This window comes from Phyllobates terribilis, unplaced genomic scaffold (assembly GCF_046119375.1).
Source record: "Phyllobates terribilis strain yellow unplaced genomic scaffold, ASM4611937v1 Scaffold_4__5_contigs__length_816908805, whole genome shotgun sequence".
NCBI lineage: Eukaryota > Metazoa > Chordata > Amphibia > Anura > Dendrobatidae > Phyllobates > Phyllobates terribilis.
This window is the reverse complement of record NW_027362764.1, coordinates 766624759-766649883: the sequence shown is the minus strand read 5'-3', so window position 1 is coordinate 766649883 and position 25125 is coordinate 766624759. Positions and strand designations below refer to the sequence as shown.

Here is a 25125-nt window from a genome sequence, read left to right as displayed (position 1 = left end):
CGAGGGAATGTAAAAAAAATAAAATAAATATATACTTACCCTCCAATGGCCCGCGCTGTCTTCATTTCCTCTGTCCCGGCTGCCGGCAGCGGTAGAGTGAAGGACCTGCCGACGTAAGCGTCGCGTGACCCGTCAAATGACTCTGACGTCAGCGCAGGTCCTTCATTCCATTGCGAACTGCTGCCAAGCAAGGAGGAGCGCACCGCGGGCCGCCAGAAGGTAAGTATATATTTATTTTTTATTTTATTCTTTTTTTTTACAGTTTTCAATGGTACCCGGGTCCGGAGGAGAGTCTCCTCTTCTCTAGACCCGGGTACCATCCGCACATTGGAACGCATGGAATGTGCATCTACTTATACAGTGATGTGTAATCCATGCGGTCTAATGCAAGTCAATGGCGGCGAAAACACAGCACTTCCGCAAAATAATTGGTAGTGCTGCGTTTTTTTCTGCAATGATAATCCGCAGCGGAAATTTCCGCAGCATGAGCACAGCACATGCGGATTATCATTGGGGAACATGGCAGGCCTTCTACCATGCGTTTAAGCGTTTCTGCAGTGTTTTTGTCGCTGCGGAAACGCTTAAAAAACGCATCGTGGGCACACAGATTTAAGACACTGATGTCAGCAATATCAGATTCTTCTGTTTGAAGAAAGAAAGGTTCAATCTCCAGAGGAGTCATGGATTCTCTACCATAAGAACTTTTAATCTGTGGAATAGTCTACTTCAAGAACTCATCACTGCGGGAACCCTTTATTGTTTTACAAAAGGTGTAGATGTTTTTGTCATCAGTATCAGATTGATAGAAGTCCAGCACCTCAACCAATCAGCTGTATTTAGCTGCAAAGGTGGCTGTATGTAATCAGTAGACAGAGCTGAAATGAGTAATGCCAATTCCTAGGTATGCAGCTCAGCTCCTAATGAAGTGAACTATGGAGAATCACTTATGGAGGATCTTAGTTATGAGGAAAGAGTAAAAGAATTAATTTAGTGTCGAGAAGAGATGTCTAAGGGGGGACATGATTATATTGTACAAGTACGTGAAAGACTCATACAAAAAAGCTATTTCACACAAAAAAAGACTAGAGGAACTCCCTCTGTTTGGATCAAGAAAGGTTCAATCCCCAGAGGAGTCAAGGATTCTTTACCATGAGAACTATTAATCTGTGGAGTACTCTACTCCAAGAACTGGTCTCAGCAGGAACCCCGTTATGATTTCATAATAGACGTAGGTTTTTTTTAAGAAAATTATGTTCATTAATAATAAATAATTATGTTGATGTGTAAAGTTCTTTTTCTGGATGTTTGGTCCAGTGGATCAACAATTAGGATCAGGAGGGAAGGATTATTTTGCTGTTTTAGCTCCATTCACTGATTGTATCTAATGACCAACAAAGCCGAAAATAAGCCAATCGATGTTAGTATCAGACCCCCACTGATCAGATATTCATTCCTGAGGATAGGTTCAATATTTTAAGCCTGTAAAACCCTTTAACATTTAATCATTATTTAATTATATTTTGCAGTAATGACATAGAAAACAGTCTAAATAACCAATAATGTTACTTTAACTTTGTAAAAGTTACGTAAATTTAAAAAAAAATGTTTTTTTTTCTTATAATTTGTTTGACAATATAATATTCAAATATAAAGCAATTTTTACTCAAACCAATCTGTTTTTCTACTCTTTGTTAGATCTGTTCATGGATTAGTGCAATGATTCAGATTACTATATTTAGATAATGTATCTGGACCCAAAGCAGTGATATGCTTCCTTACTCACTACACCCTCCCATGGTATTTCCAAGGGAAAATTGGTTTTAAAAATCAATATAAAAACATAATTTAAAAAAAAAAAGTGTATTTTGCCCTTTCTATACTTTGCCGCCTCTGCTTTGGTGGTTTAAAATAACAAAATATTGTACTTAGTTTCCAACACTATATTATATAAGTATTCTCCAGTAAATATATTTGAATATAGACCAACAGTATATAATAAAATATAAATACAAAACTGTTGCATAAATCAATCTTTGATTAAAAAAATAATCTGGACAAACTGCAAATAAGGCACTTCTGCAGAAGAAAATAGTCTTAGATTTATAGAAAGACTAAGAAATCCTATTGGTTTTCCTAAAATGATAGGAAAACTTTAAAGATATTGAAGTTAGAAAAAATAAGCAATAATAGTCTCTTTCCAGTAGAAGGAACACTGTCTCTCAAGCATAAATGCAAACACTTTGCATGGAAATGTAAAATGGAAATTTGAATGAAGAACTAATTCCAGAGTGGTTTCAAGGGTAGGTCCAAAATGTCCCACGATTTGAGATATCAATGTTAACTGGTGTTTCTCAAACCCCATCTAGGTGTTTCATAGGTTGGACGAGGAGAGGACATATCATTGATGCAACCTGTGTGACCACACAGGGGCACAAGATGCAAGGGGGCCCATTTCCACCTTCAAAGCAGGGGCATCATGAGGAGCTATTGGGCTGCAAAGAGTCCATATGTTCTTGCACAAGGGACCTTATCCATCAGTGGGTTAGAGACTAGTGTTGAGCGAATTTGTTCGGCATTTCAAATTCGGGATCGTGTTGGGGCTTGTTCGCACCATAACAACTGCGCGATAGTGTGGCAAATCAGGGATGTTCATGGGCGGAGCGGATTCTTTTGGCGCAAACAAGCCAGAACCCCGAATACGAACCCGAACAAAATCTCTCAACACTATTCGGGACACAAGGTAGGTAACTATTGGTCACACTAGAGAAACCGTTTGCACACTTTTCCCAGGAAGCACAGTTCTACAAAAAAAAGGATGTTTATTTAAAGCATAGCCTATCCAGTTTTTTTACCCCTTAAAACAAACAGAAAACTCCAATATGTGTAGAAATGCATGGGTAATAAATCACTCGCATACAAAAGGTCAATATTTTCAGTGTAACTGATTAACAAAGGGAAACAATGAAGAGTTTCTCACTGCGCTACCTTCTTTCTTCTACCTGCCCTCTCTATCCACATTGGGTTTATCATGGGTGTAGGAAACAGTTTTTTACCCATGTATTAAGAGTTAAGTTTTATTATTTTCAACCAGGCTTTTAGAGTTTATTTTGGGACGACAATCAGAAAAAAAATACTTTAGTCTAGATTGAGAATCAATGTTCAACTAAAAAGGTCAAAATAGTAGCAATATTCAAAAATGTAGAACTGTGGCATGGCACATTGATAAAGTCATTATGGCTACATGAGCCACTTATGTGTATTTTGTAATTAATATGGCTTCTGTACTTAAGAGTCGTGTGGGTGGTCCATATGTAGGACCTCCCACTGGACTCCTAAGCATATACTTACATTAATGAATTACAAATTATATTGAATCTTTTCCCTACAAAACTATATATCAAACTGCTCAGCTGCTCCAGATCTATAACATATTTCCGGCAGTATTGATCATCTACTCACCATATGAGTCATAGGAGTCTTCTCCGAGCCCGTGTCCATAATCATAGTAATCCCCCGTGCTAAAAGAAAACAGAAAACAATGAAGCAATCCATAGAGATCATCGGGGAATAGGCAATTTTCATAAAGTTCTTTTTGTTGATGCGTAAATAGTAATTTCGTATGTAATCCAGGTAATGAATAAAATTCAAAGACCGCACCAAAACTGTTGACAGTATATTTTATTGCAAGAATCCTTGCTGAAACTATGCACAGAGTTTGGTCGATGTGGCACACTACCGGTGCCTACCGGCATGTATGCGGTACGGTTTATGTCCAATCTGGACAATACTATTTAACTTGATGTGAGGAACTAACCAACTGATCTGATAGAAATCTTAATTTGTCTGTCAATCCACATGGTCATTGCGTGTACACAGCATAAGACAACTCCATTACCGGGATAGAAAGGTTTTAATTTACCAAGATTAAAAGATGAAAACGAGAATTGGTTTTATCCTAATACATTATCTACGTAAGTAAACAGTCACATCAGATCAGTCTTGTGGACATTGATCTGGTCCAATCGGTCAGTAATCTGTGTGTAAACCCAGCTTATTTTGTAATGCTATAGATAAAATAGTTTACAAAAAGAAAATCCAAAGTTTTCTAGAATTCAGTCAACAGGTACTCTTTAAATGGAATTTGTCAGCAGGATTTCACACCCCAAACTATTTATATGTTCATATAGCTTTTTCACAGTAAAGTCCAGCAATACCTCTACATGACCAATCCATTTCTCAATTATGGAAAAATCAACGTTTTAATTTATATGCAAATGAGGCTGATGAACTATTTGAAGATCCGAAGCTTCTGTAACTCTGGCTCTATTAACAACCTAGAACTTCTTCCTCCTGACAGACAGATGGCTCTTTTGCCTGAAGCTACACAGTATAAAGGCTGCGAGTCAAGCAGGATGAGGCAGAGCTGGACGAGGAACAGAGCTGGAGTGACAGAGGCTTCAGATGGACCATAGCTCTTCAACCTCATTTGCATATCAATTCAAATGCTCATTTCTCAGTAATGGAGGAACAGACTGGCCATGTAAAGATATTGCTGGATTTGTCTTTTGAAAGAGCTAGATGTGCATATAAATAGTTTAGGGTAGTAAAATCCTGCTACAGATTCGCTTTAAGGCTTATTTCCCCTCTTTATTTACTAGAGGTCCATTATTCATTCAGAAATAGCTTTACAACTATGTTTTATTTTTAGTCTCATCATTAAGATGCTGCTGCACTGAGAACACCTGGACTGAAGAGCCTGAATATTGTGTCCTCTTCCACTCCTTGCCAACAACCATTGACACCAATACTCTGCCATATTGTTTTCGAACAATACTGTTCCTCTGAAGTCCGGAGCCATATACATTAGCCAATAGTAAAGGGGATTGGTCTAACCAGCTCTAGGCTCTCTCTAAGCGCAGCACTTTAGGATAAGAGGCCCTTGGCTATATGAGCAGCCAACGTAGTGAATAGATCAAACCATCACTTAGTTTGAAAAAAAAATGTCAACCGAGTATCAAAAGTCAATGTGGTTAATACGGTGAGCATTTCAGAAGTTTGGCTTTTTTTAAACATTTCCCTTTTTTTTTATTTATTTTTTTTTAACACAGCCTTGTAGTATAACCTACATCCTTATAACAGGACTCTCGCCTTGACATGTTAACTCGATAGCATCTGTCAGGTCTGAGAATGGGCAATTAGAAGTGCCGCTGTAGCCATTTTACTGCTATTAAGCAGATGGAAATGCTAAATCCAAATGATGTAGTGCAGATCTCTAGTGGGTTTCATATTTGTATAGCTATTTTTCAAACCATCCAATATAAATCTTCGGGAAAACATAAAATAAAAAGTAGACAAACACTTCTGTTCTGCTACAGAGGTCCATACGGCTTACATAAATGGGAAGTAAATCAATCAGAAATGGCCGTACGGCAGGCTTTACTGAGTGATGAAGAATATATACGACATCGGATATAATGTTGAAACATGTTAAACAAACCCTGTTATCTAGAGTTTGACAGATTTAAAGCCTTGCTACAAGATTACATTACAATAAGGATTTTGTATGCCGGATTTAGACCCACAAGCATTTAAATGGGTTGTCCAATTTAGAATACCAATTTTATTTGGTGATTTCTAAGTTAATAGAGAAGAGTCTTCTGTTTCAGATTCTCAATTCATAACCAAAGTGAAGAAAGGTTAAAAAAAAAGAAGGATTGGAGGACCTATTCAGACGCATTTCCCTTTTCATGATGCTGTAGGATAATTAAACTATTAATTATCAGGTTTCCTCCAAAGATTACAACTGATTGCTGGAGGCCCAACAGAGATCTACTCCGTGATTGGCTTTTTAGGATGAAACTTCTACTCATTGTGATTTCCCCAAAAAGAGAACTCCTATAATGTAAAGGGTTCTTACAAATCACTATCCATGGGTTATATTTTGCATTTATGGAGCCATTACAACATATATTTGTAACTGAGCTACAGGCTCTGAGGGTTCACACTCCGTTACAGGCAGGCAGTATAATGTATATCCTGACAATGGCCAATTTCAGGAACTTAAGCAAAACAGTAGCCCATAAAAAAAAGAGGTCTTCAGTAGCTAGAGTAAATTAGGGTCTGGTATGGGGTTTGTGGTCAAAATCCTGACCTTGTTCTACTTTTGCTGCCTATCCTTACACTTTATCTTAGTGTCATTATAAGTAACCGGCCCTTGAATTGAGTCATCTGATTAAGCATCTTGATACCCGTTAATCACCTTCAGCTGTTACTATCACAGTATACCTTGTGACTGTGACCTGGGGATTCTGTGCAGTGAGGATCAGATCTAATAAGGGCCTCTCCAGGCATGGGACAAATGTCTGCAGTCACTCTGACTCTGACTGCAGAACTGTAATAGCTTATGGTATGCACACTGTCACGATTGCCCGGTATATGCAATTTGCATACTTGTGGACACTTGCCAGTTAGACGTATTAGGCTTCTCTCAACAGAAGTAAATTGACAAATGAGCCAGATGAGTTTAAGTAGAACACACATTTGCACCGAAAACACAGAGGAATCGTAATAGTGTGCGCAATGCACGGCGTCACAATTTGGCAGTCTACAGTCACATAAAGGGTGCAGCTCTGGAGTTTAATACAGGATGTAACTCAGGATCAGTACAGGATAAGTAATGTATGCACATAGCGACAGCACCAGCAGAATAGTGAGTGCAGCTCTGGAGTATAATACAGAATGTAACTCAGGATCAGTACAGGATCAGTAATGTAATGTATGTACATAGTGACTGCACCAGCAGAATAGTGAGTGCAGCTCTGGAGTATAATACATAATGTAACTTTGGTTCAGTTAACAAAATTAGTAAATTTATAAAATTAACTTCTATATTGATCAAATTGTAACAAATAATTCCTTTGGATAAAGTGTGGCACCCTAATGCCAAGCATCTAGAGTAAGAACTGCTTAAATAAAGATAATGTGTAATGTAATGTAATGAAACCCAATTAAAGATCTATGCTTAGCCCCAATTCCATACATTTAAGTAAGAAACAAATTAGTCTCGAAAGATGGACAACCGCTTTAAGAGTAATCCATTTTTTGCAGGCAACAGTAGAAGGAACAACTTTCTTTAGTACAAGTGATTGAAATGAAAACCCAAGATACAAAAGGTACAACAAACCTCTAATGTCTCAAAACTATTCATAAAAAAGTTTACACATTTTTGTTATGGGGTCTAAACCCCTATAGAACCAGTGCAAAACACCATTACTGTAAAAACAAAAAAATCACCAACCAGATATTACTGAAAGATCCAAAATATTTTTTTTGAGTAAATATAAGGCTAAGGACTTGCACTCCAAAACATAACAAATAAAATAACTAAAGTAAATCTGACACACACATGAAATACACCATTGTTGCTTTACATTCAAAAATATCTTCAAAAATCACAAAAAGTTGAAATTTCAATGAATTGCCCTGTAGATAAACCACAGTCTGGCCATACAATGTAGTAGATTAATTCTATATTTATACCCTGGAGGTTTATACCCTAGGCATCTTACACTTCCTTAGGCACAGCTTTGATAGACCTTGTATACACAATGAAATAAGTATTAAACGCGTCACCAATTTTCCAAGTAAACATATTTCTAAAGGTGCTACTGGCATGAAATTCTCACCAGATGTTGTAACAACCCATCCAATCCACACAGGCAAAGTAATCATCCATAGATATCCATAAATTAAGTTATGTGTATGGTGTAGACTGACAAATACTGTACATTTCCTACCCTTCTATTTGAGGTTTACTGTTCCTTTATTTGTTGATTTTTATCTAATCAAAAACAAGCCAATTTTAAGGAAGAAAAAAAAAAAGCGCTAACAGTGAGAATCTGTTTCCTAACTCTCGACAGTTTTTTATTCAAAGGAATGCCATAGTTCAATAGCTAAGAAATGTCCCAGGAGCACCAGAGCTATAAGGGAAAGTGCTCGGAAAGCAGGTTGGAATATGTTCTCATTATGATAATGAACGTCAATGCTCGCAAAGAAACAGTTATTGAAAACAAATACCTCCATAACCCAAAACCGCACACTCATCAGAAAACACTAGAACAGCGTGTCCGCAGCTCGACTTACCTCTGTACTTGTGAGTTATAGTTGTTGTCGTAAGAATCATAGCTTTGCTCATCGTATGCTGTTCCATAGCCATCATCGTAATCCTAGAATTCAAAAAATATACACTGCTCAAAAAAATAAAGGAAACACTTAAACAACAGAATATAACTCCAAGTAAATCAAACTTCTGTGAAATCAAACTGTCCACTTAGGAAGCAACACTGATTGACAATCAATGTCACATGCTGTTGTGCAAATGGAATAGACAAGAGATGGAAATTATTGGCAATTATCAAGACCCCCTCAATGAAGGAGTGGTTCTGCAGGTGGGGACCACAGACCACATCTCAGTACCAATGCTTTCTGGCTGATGTTTTGGTCACTTTTGAACGTTGGTTGTGCTTTCACACTTGTGGTAGCATGAGACGGACTCTACAACCCACAGAAGTTGCTCAGGTAGTGCAGCTCATCCTGGATGGCACATTAATGTGAAATGGCAAGAAGGTTTGCTGAGTCTGTCAGCGTAGTGTCCAGTGGCTGAAGGCGCTTCCAAGAGACAGGCTAGTACACCAGGAGACGTGGAAGAGGTCGTAAGAGGGCAACAACCGAGCAGAAAGACTGCTACCTCCGCCTTTGTGCAAGGAGGAACAGGAGGAGCACTGCCAGAGCCCTGCAAAATGACCTCCAGCAGGCCACAAATGTGCATGTGTATGCATAAACGATTAGAAACCGACTCCATGAGGGTGGTATGAGGGCCCGACGTCCACAGATGGGGGTTGTGCTCACAGCCCAACACTGTGCAGGATGCTTGGCATTTGCCACAAAACACCAGGATTGGCAAAGTTGCCACAGGCACCCTGTGCTCTTCACAGATGAAAGCAGGTTCACACTGAGCACATGTGACAGACGTGACAGAGTCTGGAGACGCTGTGGAGAGCGATCTGTTGCCTGCAACATCCTTCAGCATGACCTGTTTGGCAGTGGGTCAGTAATGGTGTGGGGTGGCATTTCTTCGGAGTGCAGCACAGCCCTCCATGTGCTCGCCATAGGTAGCCAGACTGCTAATAGCTACTGAGATGAGATCCTCAGACCCCCTGTGAGACCATATGCTGGTGCGGTTGGCCCTGGGTTCCTCCTAATGCAGGACAATGCCAGACCTCATGTGGCTGGAGTGTGTCAGCAGTTCCTGCAAGATGATGGCATTGAAGCTATGGACTGGCCCACCCGTTCCCCAGACCTGAATCCGATTGAGCACATCTGGGACATCATATCTCTCTCCATCCACCAATGTCACATTGCACCACAGACTGTCCAGGAGTTGGTGGATGCTTTAGTCCAGGTCTGGAATGAGATCCCACAGGAGACCATCCGCAACCTCATCAGGAGCATGCCCAGGCGTTGTAGGGAGGTCATACAGGCACGTGGAGGCCACACACAATACTCAGCCTCATCAGGAGCATGCCCAGGCGTTGTAGGGAGGTCATACAGGCACGTGGAGGCCACACACAATACTCAGCCTCATCAGGAGCATGCCCAGGCATTGTAGGGAGGTCATACAGGCACGTGGAGGCCACACACAATACGGAGCCTCATTTTTACTTTTTTTAAGAACATTACATCAAAGTTGGATCAGCCTGCAGTGTGTTTTTAACACTTTAATTTTGGGGGTGACTCCAAATCCAGGCCACTATTGGTTAATAAATTTGATTTCCATTGATGATTTTTGTGTGATTTTGCTGTCAGCACATTCAACTTTGTACAGAACAAAGTATTCAATGAGAATATTTCATTCATTCAGATCTAGGATGGGTTATTTGAGTGTTCCCTTTATTTGTGTATATATTTATAGAATGTCATGAAATTAGAGACTTCTAAACTTTGCAGAACATTTTGGTCCCAAGTAACATTTATAATATTTGTGCCTTTTTCCCCCCTTTTGAGACACCGTAGCCCATATTCGGCTGCTACCTCTTAACACCCTAAATCTACGCCCCAGCACGAAATGTACTGACTGACATCAATGGCTTCCATTGCTTCACTTCAGAGCCAAACTTAAACAAAAACTGTGTGTAACAAAGGAGTCTCTCATTTCGCTCATTCTCCATTCTACTCCCTGTAGACCTCAAGTTTCTTGTTTATTACAGTGAACTTCTTAGTAATACCGCTCCTGGCGGAACTCAAAAAAGGAATACAAAAAAAAATTTAAAAAAAACACAGCGTGGGAGAGACAGACTTACTAATAGAAAGCTGAAGAATTAGCAAGTTAGCAAAAGTTCTGGTGCAGAAGAGCAGAGATTGTGTTGCTATCATCTTTTATATACTTTGTGTATATTGTAGATTGTGAACTGCTTATTGCTAATTTTCATAAAAGGGTTTCAAAGGAATTAAAAAGGAAAATATATAAAGGAGTCAATTTTTTTTTTTTTTTTTTTTTAAATGTTGCCACTGCTTGGTTCACTTGCATGATGGTCTGCCATGTGAGCAAATTGCTAATATTGTCACATCTTCACAAAGACAAGTGATTGAGCAGTCCACTCATTTGTTAAAGAATTAATTGATGCAATAGGGGGCCCAAACAGTAAAGGGTTTAGGGTAAAGTATATTAATGGGCTTTCCTACTTTTAGCAAAGTTTACCCCGAATGCTTGCATTTCTCCAACCAGTGGGCGCAACTACGCTCCATACACTTGTATGGAGCAGAGTCCGCGCCCAGTCTAGTGACACGGCCGGCTAGAGGGCATGGTCAAATAGAGGGCATGGCCACTGGCTGGGGTTAACTATAACTCATACCCTCCGTTAGGTCTGAAACTGACAAATTCCCACAGCACACAGTGCATGCGCTGGGGGATTCATAAGTCTGCAGTCACACAGAGTTTTGACCGCACAACCCCTTTAAATTTTTATTTTTTCTCTGCATGGATTTTGCTTTGGAAAGTTCTCAAAGTAATACAACAAAAGCAAACTGGGCGAGCTTTTACTATATCTCATCTACTGTACATATCTACATACTGCAAGAATCTCACTTTTAATCAACCAGAACATTTGGAAGGTGCTAATTTACAAAGAAGGAACTCATATCTTCCAAGAACTGAATCAAAGGCTTCACATTTAGCCAATTAGAGTTCTCGGGACATCTCTCGTATTACCTAACAATTCCAAATCAGGAGGTCTACAGATATACACATATTTCAAGCCTTGGTAATGGGTTGATCATTGACTTACAAGATAGCCATCTACAGGTGGCACGAGTGTTAGATATGCATTGGTCGAATTGGCTTCAAATTTTTTATGGCTCCGGTGTTTAATTGGTGGAAGCTGGAATAAAGTAATTTTGTTGCAATCACTAATTGTGCCGAATGAATCCAGACCATTTGCATTCTCTTTAGAGAAGAGTTGACCATTCGAGTAGTGTCTCGGTCAAACCTATTGACTTTGAATGAAGTGCCACCATTATGATTGACTCAGTGAGGAAGAACTGAGGTGTCTCGGGATTGGTGGGGTTTTTACCTGTGAGATTCCCATCTATCACACTTTTATTACTCATCCTATGGACATTTTCTAAATGATTTTACTGTGAAAAACCCCATTCATGTCATAATGGGAATGCTGTGACCAGCTCCAGGAGGGGGTCTCCATCATAGCTACTAGACTAAATAGGTTACTGGAGCTGAAGTGAAGGCTGTATTTGCCCTATTTTAGTGCACAGGCGAGCCCTTCCTTACCAGCTGAGCGGCACAAGATAACCAGCTTAAAATAAAAACAGTATTTTGTACTTCCAATATTAATTAGCATATGGAGGCCGAAATAGACATTTGTCTGTACAAATCTGTCTACCCTTACCTTTTCTCGAATTTTCTAAAAGCAAATTTGTCAACACAAAATGCTCAGTGCACCCCTGGTGTAGCCGAGAAGTTCAGGCAGCTTGTTTTGCATCTATCTAAACCCTCTCTTGCTTAATTGACAGTTCTGGCATTTCAATAATCAAAGAAGAGTGAATAAGATATTCCAAAACTGGTGGAAAAAGTTAACTGAACTGTTGCCACACCAAGTTTTTTTGCTTGTTTTACTTTTTCTACAGTTAGTTTTTTTACGGTTGTCAGCATGCATATTTCATATTTAATGTCTGATGCCATATTTCGCAATAAAGTTTTGATTTTTATTTCAACCTTTTAAAGGAAAATCGTGGAGAAAGTTTGCAAAATTGCAATTATTCTAAATATTTATCAAATGGTATGTAGATTGAATGAAGTATCTGAAATCGCAAACACAAGTGAAAGCTCCACTCATAAGACAGGAAAACAAGCTTGTAAGCTGCATCTATTATAGTCTGTAACCAGTAGTATCGATATCCCTCGGCATGCCTAATAAGAAGTTACGCTAACAGTGAGTCTGCTGCCGAGGTCCCTTATGGTGAGGAAAGTAAAGGCTATTTTAGATCCATGGAAAAAAGTAAACAGGCTAAACATATCCATACCTCAGCATAACATACAGACTCTGAGAAATGGATAGGTATATTTCTAAAGTGTTAACCCCAAGCTAACATTTTTTTGTATTTAATTATGCCACTATTCTTATATTTTGGTATCGGGGTGATAAAAAGCCCCCAAAATACCAAGACTTGTTTTTCTATTCTTGCATCCCTCTAGAAGGAGTCTGCAAATGCAATCTGAGTTTTAGTCAAGCGGAGATCTCCATCTGTGGACAATATGTTTTGGTCTTTTGGGCCTCATTAGCACACAGCAGGGATATGGTTTCGCTGTTTGAGGCTTCTGCAGTTACTCAAGTCATGTTCTTAGACTCTCCGGAATTAGGCATTGATTGACAGGTAAGCCTTGTAAATGGCACTTTAGAGGCAGCTTTTTCCACTTTAGAGGAGGCCCATTTGCATTTTTTCCCAGTGAACATTTCCTGAAGTCTCCATAACTTAGCATTTGTTAGCATTCGGGATCAGATTCAGAAAGGGAGATACTATATGTAGTCAGTTTAGGCTTGAAGATATGACTTGAGGATATTTTGGAAGAACTTTTGCTTGACTAATCGTACCCTTTATATAGTGCAGAAAACATTTACCGGTATGATGGCAGCTACAGCGCATTGATTAGTAGGACTTTATTCCTCAACATGGAGTATTAGAAATGCTACATTTAGTGTAATACTCACATATTCACCGTAAGTGTCCTGTGCTGGTGGCGGTGGTCGATACCCCGCTGGATGGGGTATTCCCCTTGCTCTTGAGGCGAGAAGTCCTCTAGCTCTTGTGGATGGTACTCTTGCTGGGGTTACGCCTCTAGGCGCTGGAGCTCCTCTTGGTACCCCTGCTGTCGGTGGTGGTACTCCTCCACGACCCCTGTAACAATAGGAGTGGTACGTTTATAGGCCCTCGATACATATGCAGAAGTAAAGATTAGGGAGGCAACCACAGCATCTACATCGAGTGATAAACCAGTCATTTTACGTTGGTCAGTATTTATATACAGGACAAGAAAAAGCAAACTGGACCCTTGCCGATGGTGGAAAAAAAGCCAAACTACAGCTCTGACTAATGCTTTGTGACTGAATGGTATTCACAATATTAAAATGTATGTTTAACTCAAAGGGAATATCTAATAATTAACTATTTTTATTACTAAACAAAGGAATGAATAAAAGCAATCAGAAGATCTTGCAAAACAATCCTGGAGAGAACACATGGGTTTATATCCTGCAGATCCTTTCCATTTTCAGCTACTGACTGGCTGAGTTGGAGGAGCTTAGTCAAGGGGTTTAAGGGGCAGGACTTAATCTTTTTTTCATACTGCAAACAGAAAGAGGGGGGAGGCTCCTGCTGCAGGCAAATGTCTTAAAGTCACACCTAGGACAGTGAGAAAGACCTGGCTAAACTAATAAGGCAAAGATTTATTTACTTGTTTCCCACAATTAATTGTATCAGTTAGGAAAAATGAAACCAAAGGAAAGGCAGACATTGAGGAATAAATTGTCCATATTTTTGAAGCAGTTTGTTTTTAATATTCCTTTAACATATTGCAGTTATCTATTTTGCATTTTTTATTATAGTGCACATCTCCATTTTCCTTCTTATTGATAAATGATCAAGTTCTAGCTACTTCCAACTACCACTAAGGGGAGCTTCAGAGCTTATTGTATACTATGCTATTAAAAGGGGTTAAATAGGAAACCAGGGAAGTCCAGCTGAGCAATTCTTCTAAAATCAATTTCTTTATTAGGTCATGAAAAAAATCTTTTAAAAACAACCTTAGGAGGACATCAGCAAACGCGTTTCGAACTATGAGTTCTTAATCATTGCATACTCGAACAACCCCTTCTGAAGCCCTGTGTTTCCCCCTTGTAAAATAATAGCACTTATACTCACCTATGATGACAGCACCGTTCCAGCGGTGTTGGTACTGGCTCTTCCAGGGATTGCGTGACATTATTATGTGACGCAATCCCGTGGCCAATCAGCGCTGGCTTAATTCTCCTCGCCTACAAATATAATTGATATCTGGAGGAAGTGAGAAACCAGCCACATCTCCCACTCTCACCAAAGGTCTAGATTTGTCTTAAGGCTGTGAGCGTGAAGCAATAAGTGATTGGCTGTTGGGACAGCGTGACATTAAGTCAGTCGAGCTCCGGGAGAGCCAGTGCCGACACTGATGGAATGGAGCCAGCACCGGATGTAATTATAAGTGTTATTTTACTGGAGAGAAGCATAAGGATTGAGAAGAGGTTGTCCGAGTAATGAACAACCCCTTTAAAGTCAATTCATTAATTACAGCATGCGGAAAACTCCTCAGCTTCCTCCTTTTAAGATTATACAGTAAATATAGGGTTTGTAGATTACATTCTCAGGCCACGGCCCCACTATCAGGATTTGGTCAGTATTTCTTCAAGGAGTTTGTTCCTCACCTGGTTTTGGTTCCATCAGAGAAAAGATAATAGAAACAAGTGCACCAATTCTGCATTTATCAACTACTCCTGGTTTTGGCTCCTACTCCTGAGAAAAAATACTGACCGAATACTGACCAAATACTGATAGTGGGGCTGTGGCCTAACCATCACTATTGTAGTGAGCAAATACAGAAATTTCTCATGAGGTAAATTCAATACATTATCATAACATGTGTGACAGCCAACAGTGTTCTATACAAGGGGAGGTATGTGTCACTCCAGCTGCTAGCCTGTGTGAACTGAAACCTACAAACTTTCTACCAGCATGTTATATGCTGGGGGTTAACTCACTTAAAGGGTTTGCTTTTTGTGAATGGCAAAGAGGGTGGGAAGCCATTCATACTACCTCCCCTCAGGGTGTGGCTGAGCAAATTTAAATGCTCAGTCACCTTTTTTTTTCTGGTGTTGAGTTTGGAGAGGCAAAGTCTCCAGAGTGGAAAGCCATATGTCAGGAAGGAGCTGAAGGCTGGGCTACAAACTGTGTGGGAGAAGCCTACATCCCTATGGACTGTGCTATCATTTATTTTGTTGGAGCTGCAGGGCTTTATACCACACAATAAAGCCTGCAGAGAAAACCCGGTTTCTGAGTCTACTTCCGAAAGCGACCGAGTAAGTTGTCCTACCACACGTCAGCCAAAATCTCAACAGGTTGCAATTCACATAACCAATGGTTGACACATAACTATCTTCTGACAGATTATAACATCATGCTTTTTTTTGTTTGACTGGTCATCTAGGGATATGTTAAGGCAAAATAAAAGGATAAAAAAATCCTTCTATGTCATCAATACGCTACAGCTAAGTGCCTGAAAAAACCTGTCAGTGCTTATTATTTCCATAGACAAATTCTTACCTAGACAGTGCTGTGACCGGTGTTCCCCGGGCACGGACTGACGGCTTGCTGCGGACTACTGGGACTTCGTCATTTTCAGAGCCACCATTTAAGTAGGTAAGTTCTTGCAGCTGTGCTTGTCTGATTTCATCATTGTAATCCTATGCATGCAAGAGTAAAAACAAAACAGCATTAAGAAATGGAAACGCTTTTCCCCCCTGTTTTGTACAACTGAACATTTATAAATGTCAACATGAGACTTGAACTCGACATTTCAATTTCACTTGCTAACATTGTATTTGGATGAAACTTCCATTTCTTATAGTTTATTCTAACATTACTTAAGAAACAAGCTTCATGCATTACGCAGGTTGTGTTCTCCTCGGACTCCCAGGCATAAATCAATAAAACATGCTCTAAATATTCAATGTAACATCTACGGTCAAAGTAGACGAGACCAAAAACCCAATGGACGAGCACTTGGGTTTTTTCAACTAAGGTTACTATTTTCGCTTAATTTATGTATTACTTTAATATTGACAGTTTAGATGGGTCACAGAGTGCAAATTAATTATTTATTTAACACAATGTTTAAAAATATCAGTATATGTATATAAAATTGATATACATACGTACACACACGTACACACAGACACACACACACACAGTGGCATTTAAAAGTTTTGACACCCCTGGTCAAAATTACTGTTATTGTGAACAGTTAAGCAAGCTAAAGATGAAATGATCTCTAAAAGGCCTAAAGTTAAAGATGACACATTTCCTTTGTATTTTAGGTAAAAATATACCGTATTTTTCGCTTTATACGACACTTTTTCTCCCAGATTTGGGGGGAAAACAGGGGTGTGTCCTAGAAAGCGAAATCTACTTACCGGCTTAATTGGAGCGGGTCCCGGACATGCAGATAGGGTGCCGAATATGCTGCGGGGTCAGGACCCCCGGACCTTCCATACTGTCCTATGTGATGGACCACAGGAAAATGATCTCGTTTCCCGAGATCTAAATCTGAGCATGAGCCGCCGGAGGCCATTTTCCCGGAGTCCATCACATAGGACAGTACGGAAGGTCTGGGGCTCCGGCTGCCACAAGATGCCGGCGGAGCCCCTGAACCACCGAATACCTCCAGTGCAGAACTTGGGAGACCGCATGGGGCCTGCAGCCGCCTCTGAACACTCCGTCCTGACCCTGCAGCATGTCCGGCACCCCGCAGCATCTCCGGCCTCAGCCAGCTGGCAACCCTGGGACCCAGCTCTACCAACGCCACCCCTCATGTAAGCTGATAATATGCACTGGTTTATTAAAAAAAAAATTTTTTCCTATCTTCATCCCCAAAATTTGGGGTGTGTCTTATAATCCGCAAAATATGGTATATGTATTTATTTTATGATCTTCTACATTTTAAAAATAACACAAAGGAAAATGGGCCAATGCAGAAGTTTTGGCACCCTGCATGGTTAGTACCTAGAGGTTGCCTATTGTAGATTTTGATGTGTGTTTAGGATCATTATTAGTGTTGAGCGAGCATGCTCGACACTGCTCGGTACTCGTCCGAGCATCTCACTACTCGGGATGTTCGGCGAGCACCGAGCATTTCCGGGAGGGAGCTCGGGTCTCCAACCTGCATGTTTGGCACTCTTTACAGAGCCAATGAACATGCAGGGATTGCCAGACAGTCACTGTAATGCTACAGACATGTTGTTTGTGGGCATTACAGTGATTGGCTGGCCGCACAGCGTCACCTCGAGTATTTAAAACCGGGCGCCGCCATCTTGGACACAGTCGCTCCGGATCAGACAGTGTAGGAAGAGTGCTGCTGAGTTAGGGAGAGATATATAGTGCGAAATAGGTAGTGTAGGGTCTCTAAAGCCTGCCAAATCAAACAAACAGTCCGTCTCAAGACTAATATCCATCCCAGATATCAGGCAGGCAGGCTGTATAGGAGACACAGTGGTTATACCAGCAAACGCTGCATTACATTCCTGTGTGCTCCTGTTGGTCAAATTGCTAGACTCATTCCCCGGTCTCAGGGGCCAGGAAAAGTCCATTTTTATTTTATCTAAATCCTGTATTTATTTTTTTTCCTCAGACTGTACAAATACGCGTCTTATTAACCTTTTGGCATTTTTTCCCCCCAAAAAAAACAGTAATAGTGTCTCCTTGACTGTTCAGACACCAATATATCTGTTTAAAAGAGTCTGGTGTAGGCCAGATAACTAGAACTGTGGTTTTGCAGTTCCACGGTTCTAATCTCCTTTTTATTACCCTTTTTCCATTGATAGTGCGAGTGTAAGCCATTTTACTTCATTTACAATGGGCAAGGCGCGTGGCAAGGGATGTGGAACTGGACGTTCTGGTGATGGTGCGTGTAGACGACGGGGCCGTGGCCAAGGTGAAAATGTGCCACAACCAACAGCCACATCTTCTCGCTCCCACTTCTAGACCGAATTACTAGGGAAGCACACAACACCAATATTGCGAACTGATCAGTGTGAACAGGTTATTAATTGGATAGCAGATAATACTTCCAGTTACCTGGGAACCACCACCTCCGGTCTGTCTTCCACACGGTCAAGTTTTAGTAGCCGTGAGTCTCGACCGCATACTCCTCCTCACCCTGATGCTCCTTCCTCCCACCATGCCGAGTGTCGTCAGACAGCAACTGATCCCACACTTGGACACTCTGAAGAGCTGTTCACTGGTCCATTTCTATATTTGTGCCCCTCGCCTGCTCCGCTTAAAGTGGTGGAAGAGGAGATCCCATGTAGCGATGCCCAAATATTTGAACAGCCAGGGCCAGAGGAAGTCGACACTGGCAATTTGTCACAAGAGGTGGACGATGACGAGACAATTGCCACGAAGTGAGCAGGAGGATCGTTGTGCACAAGTGAAAGAGGAGTGTCACGCTCGCGCCCGGACTGACTGCCGTGAGCGTGATTAGTGATCCCACTGTACCATGAACCAAGGAGTGCCTGGAGGGGCGTATCTAAGTATCAACCCGATCCGACAAGGTCGCACGACGGCTTAGTCGACTCCGTGGACCAAGGAAGAACCGAGCAGAGGGACCAGGTGCGACTCCAGGTCAGACCCCGGTCACAGATGTTGACCCACACTGGGGAACGCAGGAACAGGCAGGTTAGACTGGAATACAGGCAGGTGGATATTGGCAAGTACGGCTGGTATGCAGACAAGTGGGCACTGGCAAGCACGGCTGGTATGCGGACAGGTGGGCACTGGCAAGCACGGCTGGTATGCGGACAGGTGGGCACTGGCAAGCACGGCTGGTATGCGGACAGGTGGGCACTGGCAAGCACGGCTGGTATGCAGACAGGTGGGCACTGGCAAGCATGGCTGGTATGCGGACAGGTGGGCACTGGCAAGCACGGCTGGAGGGCAGACAGGGAGGTACTAGCAGGTTGTAGCGCAGGCTGGATAGGGTACAGTACAGACTGGGAGACAGGTACAGAGCTGCAGATGCAGTAGACAAGCAGAGTAAAGTGAAACCACCGGAGCGGAGGACAAGGCAGAGCAGAGAGGAACTGCTGGTGCGGTGAGCAAGCAGAGCGGAGCGAAAACCGCAGGTGCGGTGGACAAGGCAGAGCAGAGCGGAACCGCCGGAGCGGTGGACAAGGCAGAGCAGAGCGGAACCGCCGGAGCGGTGGACAAGGCAGAGCATAGCGGAACCGCCGGAGCGGTGGACAAGGCAGAGCAGAGAGAAACCGCCGGAGCGGTGGGCATGACAGAGCAGAGAGAAACCGCAGGTGTGGTGGGCATGACAGAGCAGAGAGAAACCGCAGGTGCGGTGGACAAGGCAGAGCAGAGCGGAACCGCCGGAGCGGTGGGTAAGTCAGAGCAGAGAGAAACCGCCGGAGCGGTGGGCAAGACAGAGCGGAGTGAAACCGCAGGTGCAGTGGACAAGGCAGAGCAGAACAGGGCTGAAGGTGCAGGCAGAGAGGACAGGGCTCAGTTCACATGGAACAGACTGGAAAATGCAGCAAGATGGCTAGAACACAGGAGATGGATACAGAGGAAGGGAAAAGGGACAAGCAGAACCAGATACACACAAGGTACTTACTATGAAGTAGCGAGTGGACACAAAACTCACAAACAGAAGTACATAGACAACAAGTTGGAGTTAGGTGCAGGTTCAGATACTGCAGGAAAAGGGAAAGTACAGACAAAGGAAAAAACAGGTAACAGGCTAGGATAAAGTTCGGAAAGGAACTGCTACTGCAATGAGATATAAGAACGAGCCTGGGTATACAGCCCCCAGAGTGGTGGAAACAGACAAGAAGCAGAGCTGGACCTGGCAACTTCAGAGTCAAGGAGCACACTGAATGTTAGTGTTGCTCAGGCACCTCTTATTGGGTGGAGGGGTTTTAAATATCCAGTGACTCACAGCAATAGGCTGAAGACGCATTAGGGGTGCACCCACAGCAGCTATAAGAATCAGGAAGTAACTGGGCCGCCGTCCTAAGCAGTCAGTCGAGAGACATGCACACAGCATGAACTGGAGCAAGATTTGCAGGCTAGACTGAAAAATAAGAATGCGGTCTTGCATAGTGGGAGGTGGTGCACTATGCAAGCATGCCGCCAGGGATGTTACAATGAGGAGGTGGTGGATGATCTAGTAACTGACCCAACGTGGCAGGAGGACACGCAGAGCGAGGCCAGCAGCACACAGGGGGAGGGAGGCAGAGTACCCCAACAGGCAGGAAGAAGCAGTCTGGTGGCCGCACACAGAAGGCAGGCAACAGTTCCACGTAACACCAACACGAGGGACGTCACCAGTACAACCGGTAGGTCTTCCAGAGTCTGGAATTTTTTAAAAATCTCTGCTGATAACCCCAAAAAGGCCATTTGTACCACCTGCCATGCTAGCATCAGCAGGGGTGACAAAGCTACCAGCCTGACCACCACTAGCATGATCAAGCACATGTCAACAAAGCACCCGACTTTGTTGGGCGAACCACAGGGTCCACGACCAGTGTCAGCGGGTGTCACCACTGCTTCTTCCGCTGTTGTGCGTGTAATAGAACCCCCTGTTGTGCGTGCAAGGCAATCGCCTGTCCATACTGCATGCAAAGATGCCTCCTCCTCTCAGTCTTCACTTGTTATGGCAGTTTCTCAAGAAACAGCATCAACGTCCACGTCCAACCGCAGCGTTCAATTGTCCATATCCCAGACATTTGAATGAAAGCGGAAATTCGCAGCCAATGCCCCACAGGCCACAGTCCTAAATTCGCACATTTCACGACTGCTTGCGTTGGAAATGCTGCCTTTTAGGCTGGTGGAGATGGAATCCTTCCGCAACCTTATGGCGGTGGCCGTCCCTCGGTACTCGGTCCCCAGCCGACACTATTTTGCCCGGTGTGCCATCCCCGCACTACACAAGCACGTGTCCCAAAACCTCTGCCGTGCCCTCAACAACGCAGTTACTGGGAGAGTCCACCTGACAACAGACACGTGGACAAGTGCTTGTGGCCAGGGACGGTACATCTCCCTGATGGCACACTGGGTAAACATAGAGGAAGCCGGGACCCAGTCGGACCTTGGGACGGAACACATCCTCCCCACACCAAGGATTGCGGGCCCTATGCCAGTCAGAGTTGCCCCCACAGTGTACAGCTGCTGCGCATCATCCTCCTCCTCCTCATATTCAGCCTCTATCTCAGATATCACCACATCAGTTACAAGCTGGAAGCACTGCAGTACTGCCTCAGCCAAGCGGCAACAGGCTGTGCTGAAACTCATAAGCTTAGGTGAGAAACCTCACACTGCTTGTGAGTTGTGGACAGCTGTGAAAGAGCAGGCAGATCTGTGGCTGAGACCGCTGAACCTACATTCAGGCATGGTAGTGTGTGACAATGGCCGTAACCTGGTGGCGGCTCTGAGGCGAGGCGAGATCACACGTACCATGCCTGGCTCATGTGCTTAATCTAGTGGTCCACGGTTTCTTAAATCGTACCCCAAGTAGCCAGATCTGCTCGTCAAAGTACGCCGCCTGTCAGTTCATTTTCGGAAGTCGGCTACAGCTTCCGATGCCCTTGCTGTGTTGCAGCAACATTTGCAGCTTCCAGCACACCGACTGGTGTGTGATGTCCCCACATGTTGGAACTCTACCCTCCACATGTTGCAAAGCATTTGTGAGCAGAAGAGATCAGTTGTGGAGTACCAGCTGCAACAAGGCCATCGATATTCAGGTCAGACTCCACACATAAGACCTCAGGAGTGGACCTGGATATCTGACCTATGTACTATCTTGACAAAACTTTGAGGAGTCCACCAAGATGGTGAGTGGCGATGATGCCATCATTAGTGTCAGCATTCCACTTGTCTGTCTTTTGCAAAGCTCTCTGCAGAGGAGGAGGCATTGCAGCCAGAGTATGAGGAGATGGATCAAGAAGCCGTAATGGGCGATTACACACAGCCCAGCCTCATCTCATCCCAACGTGCATTGGGGGACAATGAGGGAGAAGAGGAGGAGGAGGAGGAGGAGGAGGAGCTGGTATCATGCGCTGTAGACGGTAGTACCTCTACAACTGTCATACAGTCAGTACAGCGTGGGAGGCCCGAGGACAGGGGGAGGAGGATGAAGAGGAATAGGAAGAAGAGGAAGAGAGCATAGTCAGTCGTCATCTTGGTGAGGACATGGAAGTCTTGCCCGTTACCAGTCTGGCACGCATGGCTAACTATGTTACGCTGCCTGAACAGTGACCCTCGCGTTGTCAAAATGTTGGGTGACAGTCATTACTGGTTGGTGACACTTTTAGTCCCCCGCTACAAGGAGAACTTTCACTCTCTTATTCCTGAGGTGGAGAGGTCTACAAAAATGGGGCAGTACCAGAAGGCCCTTGCTGCAGAACTCTTAAAAAAGTTCCCATCTGAACACACTAGCGGCAGAGGTCACAGTTCGTTGACCAACCAAGGCGTACAGATGAGAGACGCAACTCCAATCCAGCAGAGGCAGGGGAACACTGTCAACGTTCTGGGACAGTTTTCTGAGACCCGCCCAGCTTACAGGCCCTGAGGCAAGGGGTACTCTCACAAGGAGTGGAAAGTTTCAAAAGATGGTGAGGGAGTACCTTTCCGACAGTAACAGCGTCCTCCGTGATTCCTCTGTGCCTTTTAATTATTGGGTATCCAAGCTGGACACTTGGAATGAACTCGCTCTGTACGCCTTGGAGGTCCTGGCCTGCCCTGTCGCTATCGTGTTATCAGAGCATGTTTTTAGTGCCACTGGGGGAATTATAACTGATAAGCGCACTCGCCTGTTAACTGACAATGCTGACAAGCTGACCCTTATCAAAATGAACAAGGGCTGGATTGGGCAGACTTCTCATCACCACCAAATGACAGCAGAGTTATTTCGGGAGGTGTATTCCCATGCACCGCTTCACACCCACATATGGGTATACGCTTCCTCATTTCGACTGTTTTTTTGCTCTTCTCCTTATCCTCAGCCTCCACCACCACTATACCACCAGGGTGACCGTGGTCTGTGTTGCCAGCATTGCAAGTTCCTCCGTCCTAATTTTTGGCAGCTTTTGCTTGGAATGGATAGGCAAAGACTATGGGAGACCCACTCCCCAATAATGGGAATAATGTTTTTAATATGCTGTACTGCATGGCTCTTGTAAGGGGCATTAAAATAATCTTAAGCTACTGCAACCTCCACCACTTTTCCAAGGGGCATTAAAACAGTCTTGTTAAAGCTACTGCGACCTCCACGTCTCTTCCAAGTGGCATTAAAAACGTCTTGTTAAACCACTCTGAACTCCACAGCTCTTCCAAGGGGCATTGAAATGTTGGTTTTAATTAACTCTAACCTCCACGACTCTTCAAACGGGCATTGCATTTCCTCCTAATTTTAGCCAGCTTTTGCTTTTCAATGCGTAGGTGAACACTAAGGGAGACCCACTCCCCAATAATGGGTGGAAGGTTTTTAGTATGCTGTAATCCACGTCTGTTTCAAGGGGCATTGCAGTTCCTCAATTTTTGGAAAGCCTTCCATTCACTGCTTAGGCCATCAGTGCACAGGAGACCCAGTTGCTATAAATGGAAAAAATGGTTTAGTTAATGCCCTCTGACCTCCATGTCACTTCCAAGGGGCATTGGAGTGCCTCAACATTTTTGGTAGGCATTGCACTAAATGTATGCCCTCTAACTGTGTAGCCGAACAGCTCCTTTTAGTACAGAAACATATCCTACAAGACATGTGTGGTTGACTGGCCTGATATTGATGTGAATGGTCCCTGTTCCTCCTGCTCTTCCTCCTTTGCCACCACCTCATCCATCATTTATCACCTGAAGCTTTGTTTTAACGGGAGTCATAGAACTGGGATAGTAGCAGGAAAACATCCAGCAATCCTCAGAGGAGGTAGGATATGCGCCAAAATGCTGACCCACTTAGGCCTAGCCACTAATACATACATGCGCTTGCATTCCAAGAAAACAAAGCAGATGCTAACTTCGATCATCTTCATCATGTTCCTCACCTTGGCACTCTCAACTCCCCTGATGGAGAAGCCAGGTCCAATGCTGCCCTAAAGCAGGCAAGGCTAAGAAAAGTGTGGGGGAAGTTCCCAGGAGAAATAGGGGTGACTGGGGACTGAGTATGGACACCCGACCACCCCCTGGCAGCTGGGGACCGAGCATGGACACACGGCCGCCGGGCGGCTGGGGACTGAGTATGGATACCAGGCCGCCGATGCAGCCATGACATGGTGGCCAGCATCTGCTTCCACATGCCTAAAAGGCCCAATTTCAAATGCAAGCAAGCTAGCAGTATGGTATTGCAGCCTGGGGGTGGGTGGGTGGCAGGCTGCATACTTGCGCTTGCATCGCAAGGAATGGGGGAGGTACAATTGAACACTGCCCTGGGACAAGGACTTGCACGGGGATAGTTGCAAGTCTGCATCTTCTGATGCGGAAAGGATCACTTCTGATGGGCACACTTTTAGGCAGTGACCTGGGTGTCAGGTGCTTCCAGGGGTCTTCCCCATGCTGTTCCCATGTCTTTTCAGCACTGTATGCATGTGTCACACAGCACATGGCCAGATAAGGTTGTAAAATGTTAAAATGACATTTCCCGGTGAATGCATTAGTCACGGTTGAAAGCAATACAAAAGTGCAAAAACGCATAAAAAAATGCTACTTGTGAACATAGCCCAAGGTGTGGAGGAGTATTTTTGTTTCTGGTTATTTATT

General features: G+C 43.3%; 1 protein-coding gene across 2 annotated transcripts in view; it reads right to left on the bottom strand.

The window, feature by feature from the left end:
- Positions 1–25125, bottom strand: part of KHDRBS3 (KH RNA binding domain containing, signal transduction associated 3) — a 176696-nt gene that overhangs the window by 31644 nt on the left and 119927 nt on the right. For both annotated transcript variants that reach the window (XM_073676802.1, XM_073676803.1), the window contains 4 exons: positions 15922–16061; positions 13281–13467; positions 8143–8225; positions 3460–3518 (listed from right to left, as the gene is read on the bottom strand). In XM_073676802.1, coding sequence (XP_073532903.1) covers positions 3460–3518; positions 8143–8225; positions 13281–13467; positions 15922–16061 — 469 coding nt within the window. The remainder of the gene's footprint in view (positions 1–3459; positions 3519–8142; positions 8226–13280; positions 13468–15921; positions 16062–25125) is intronic.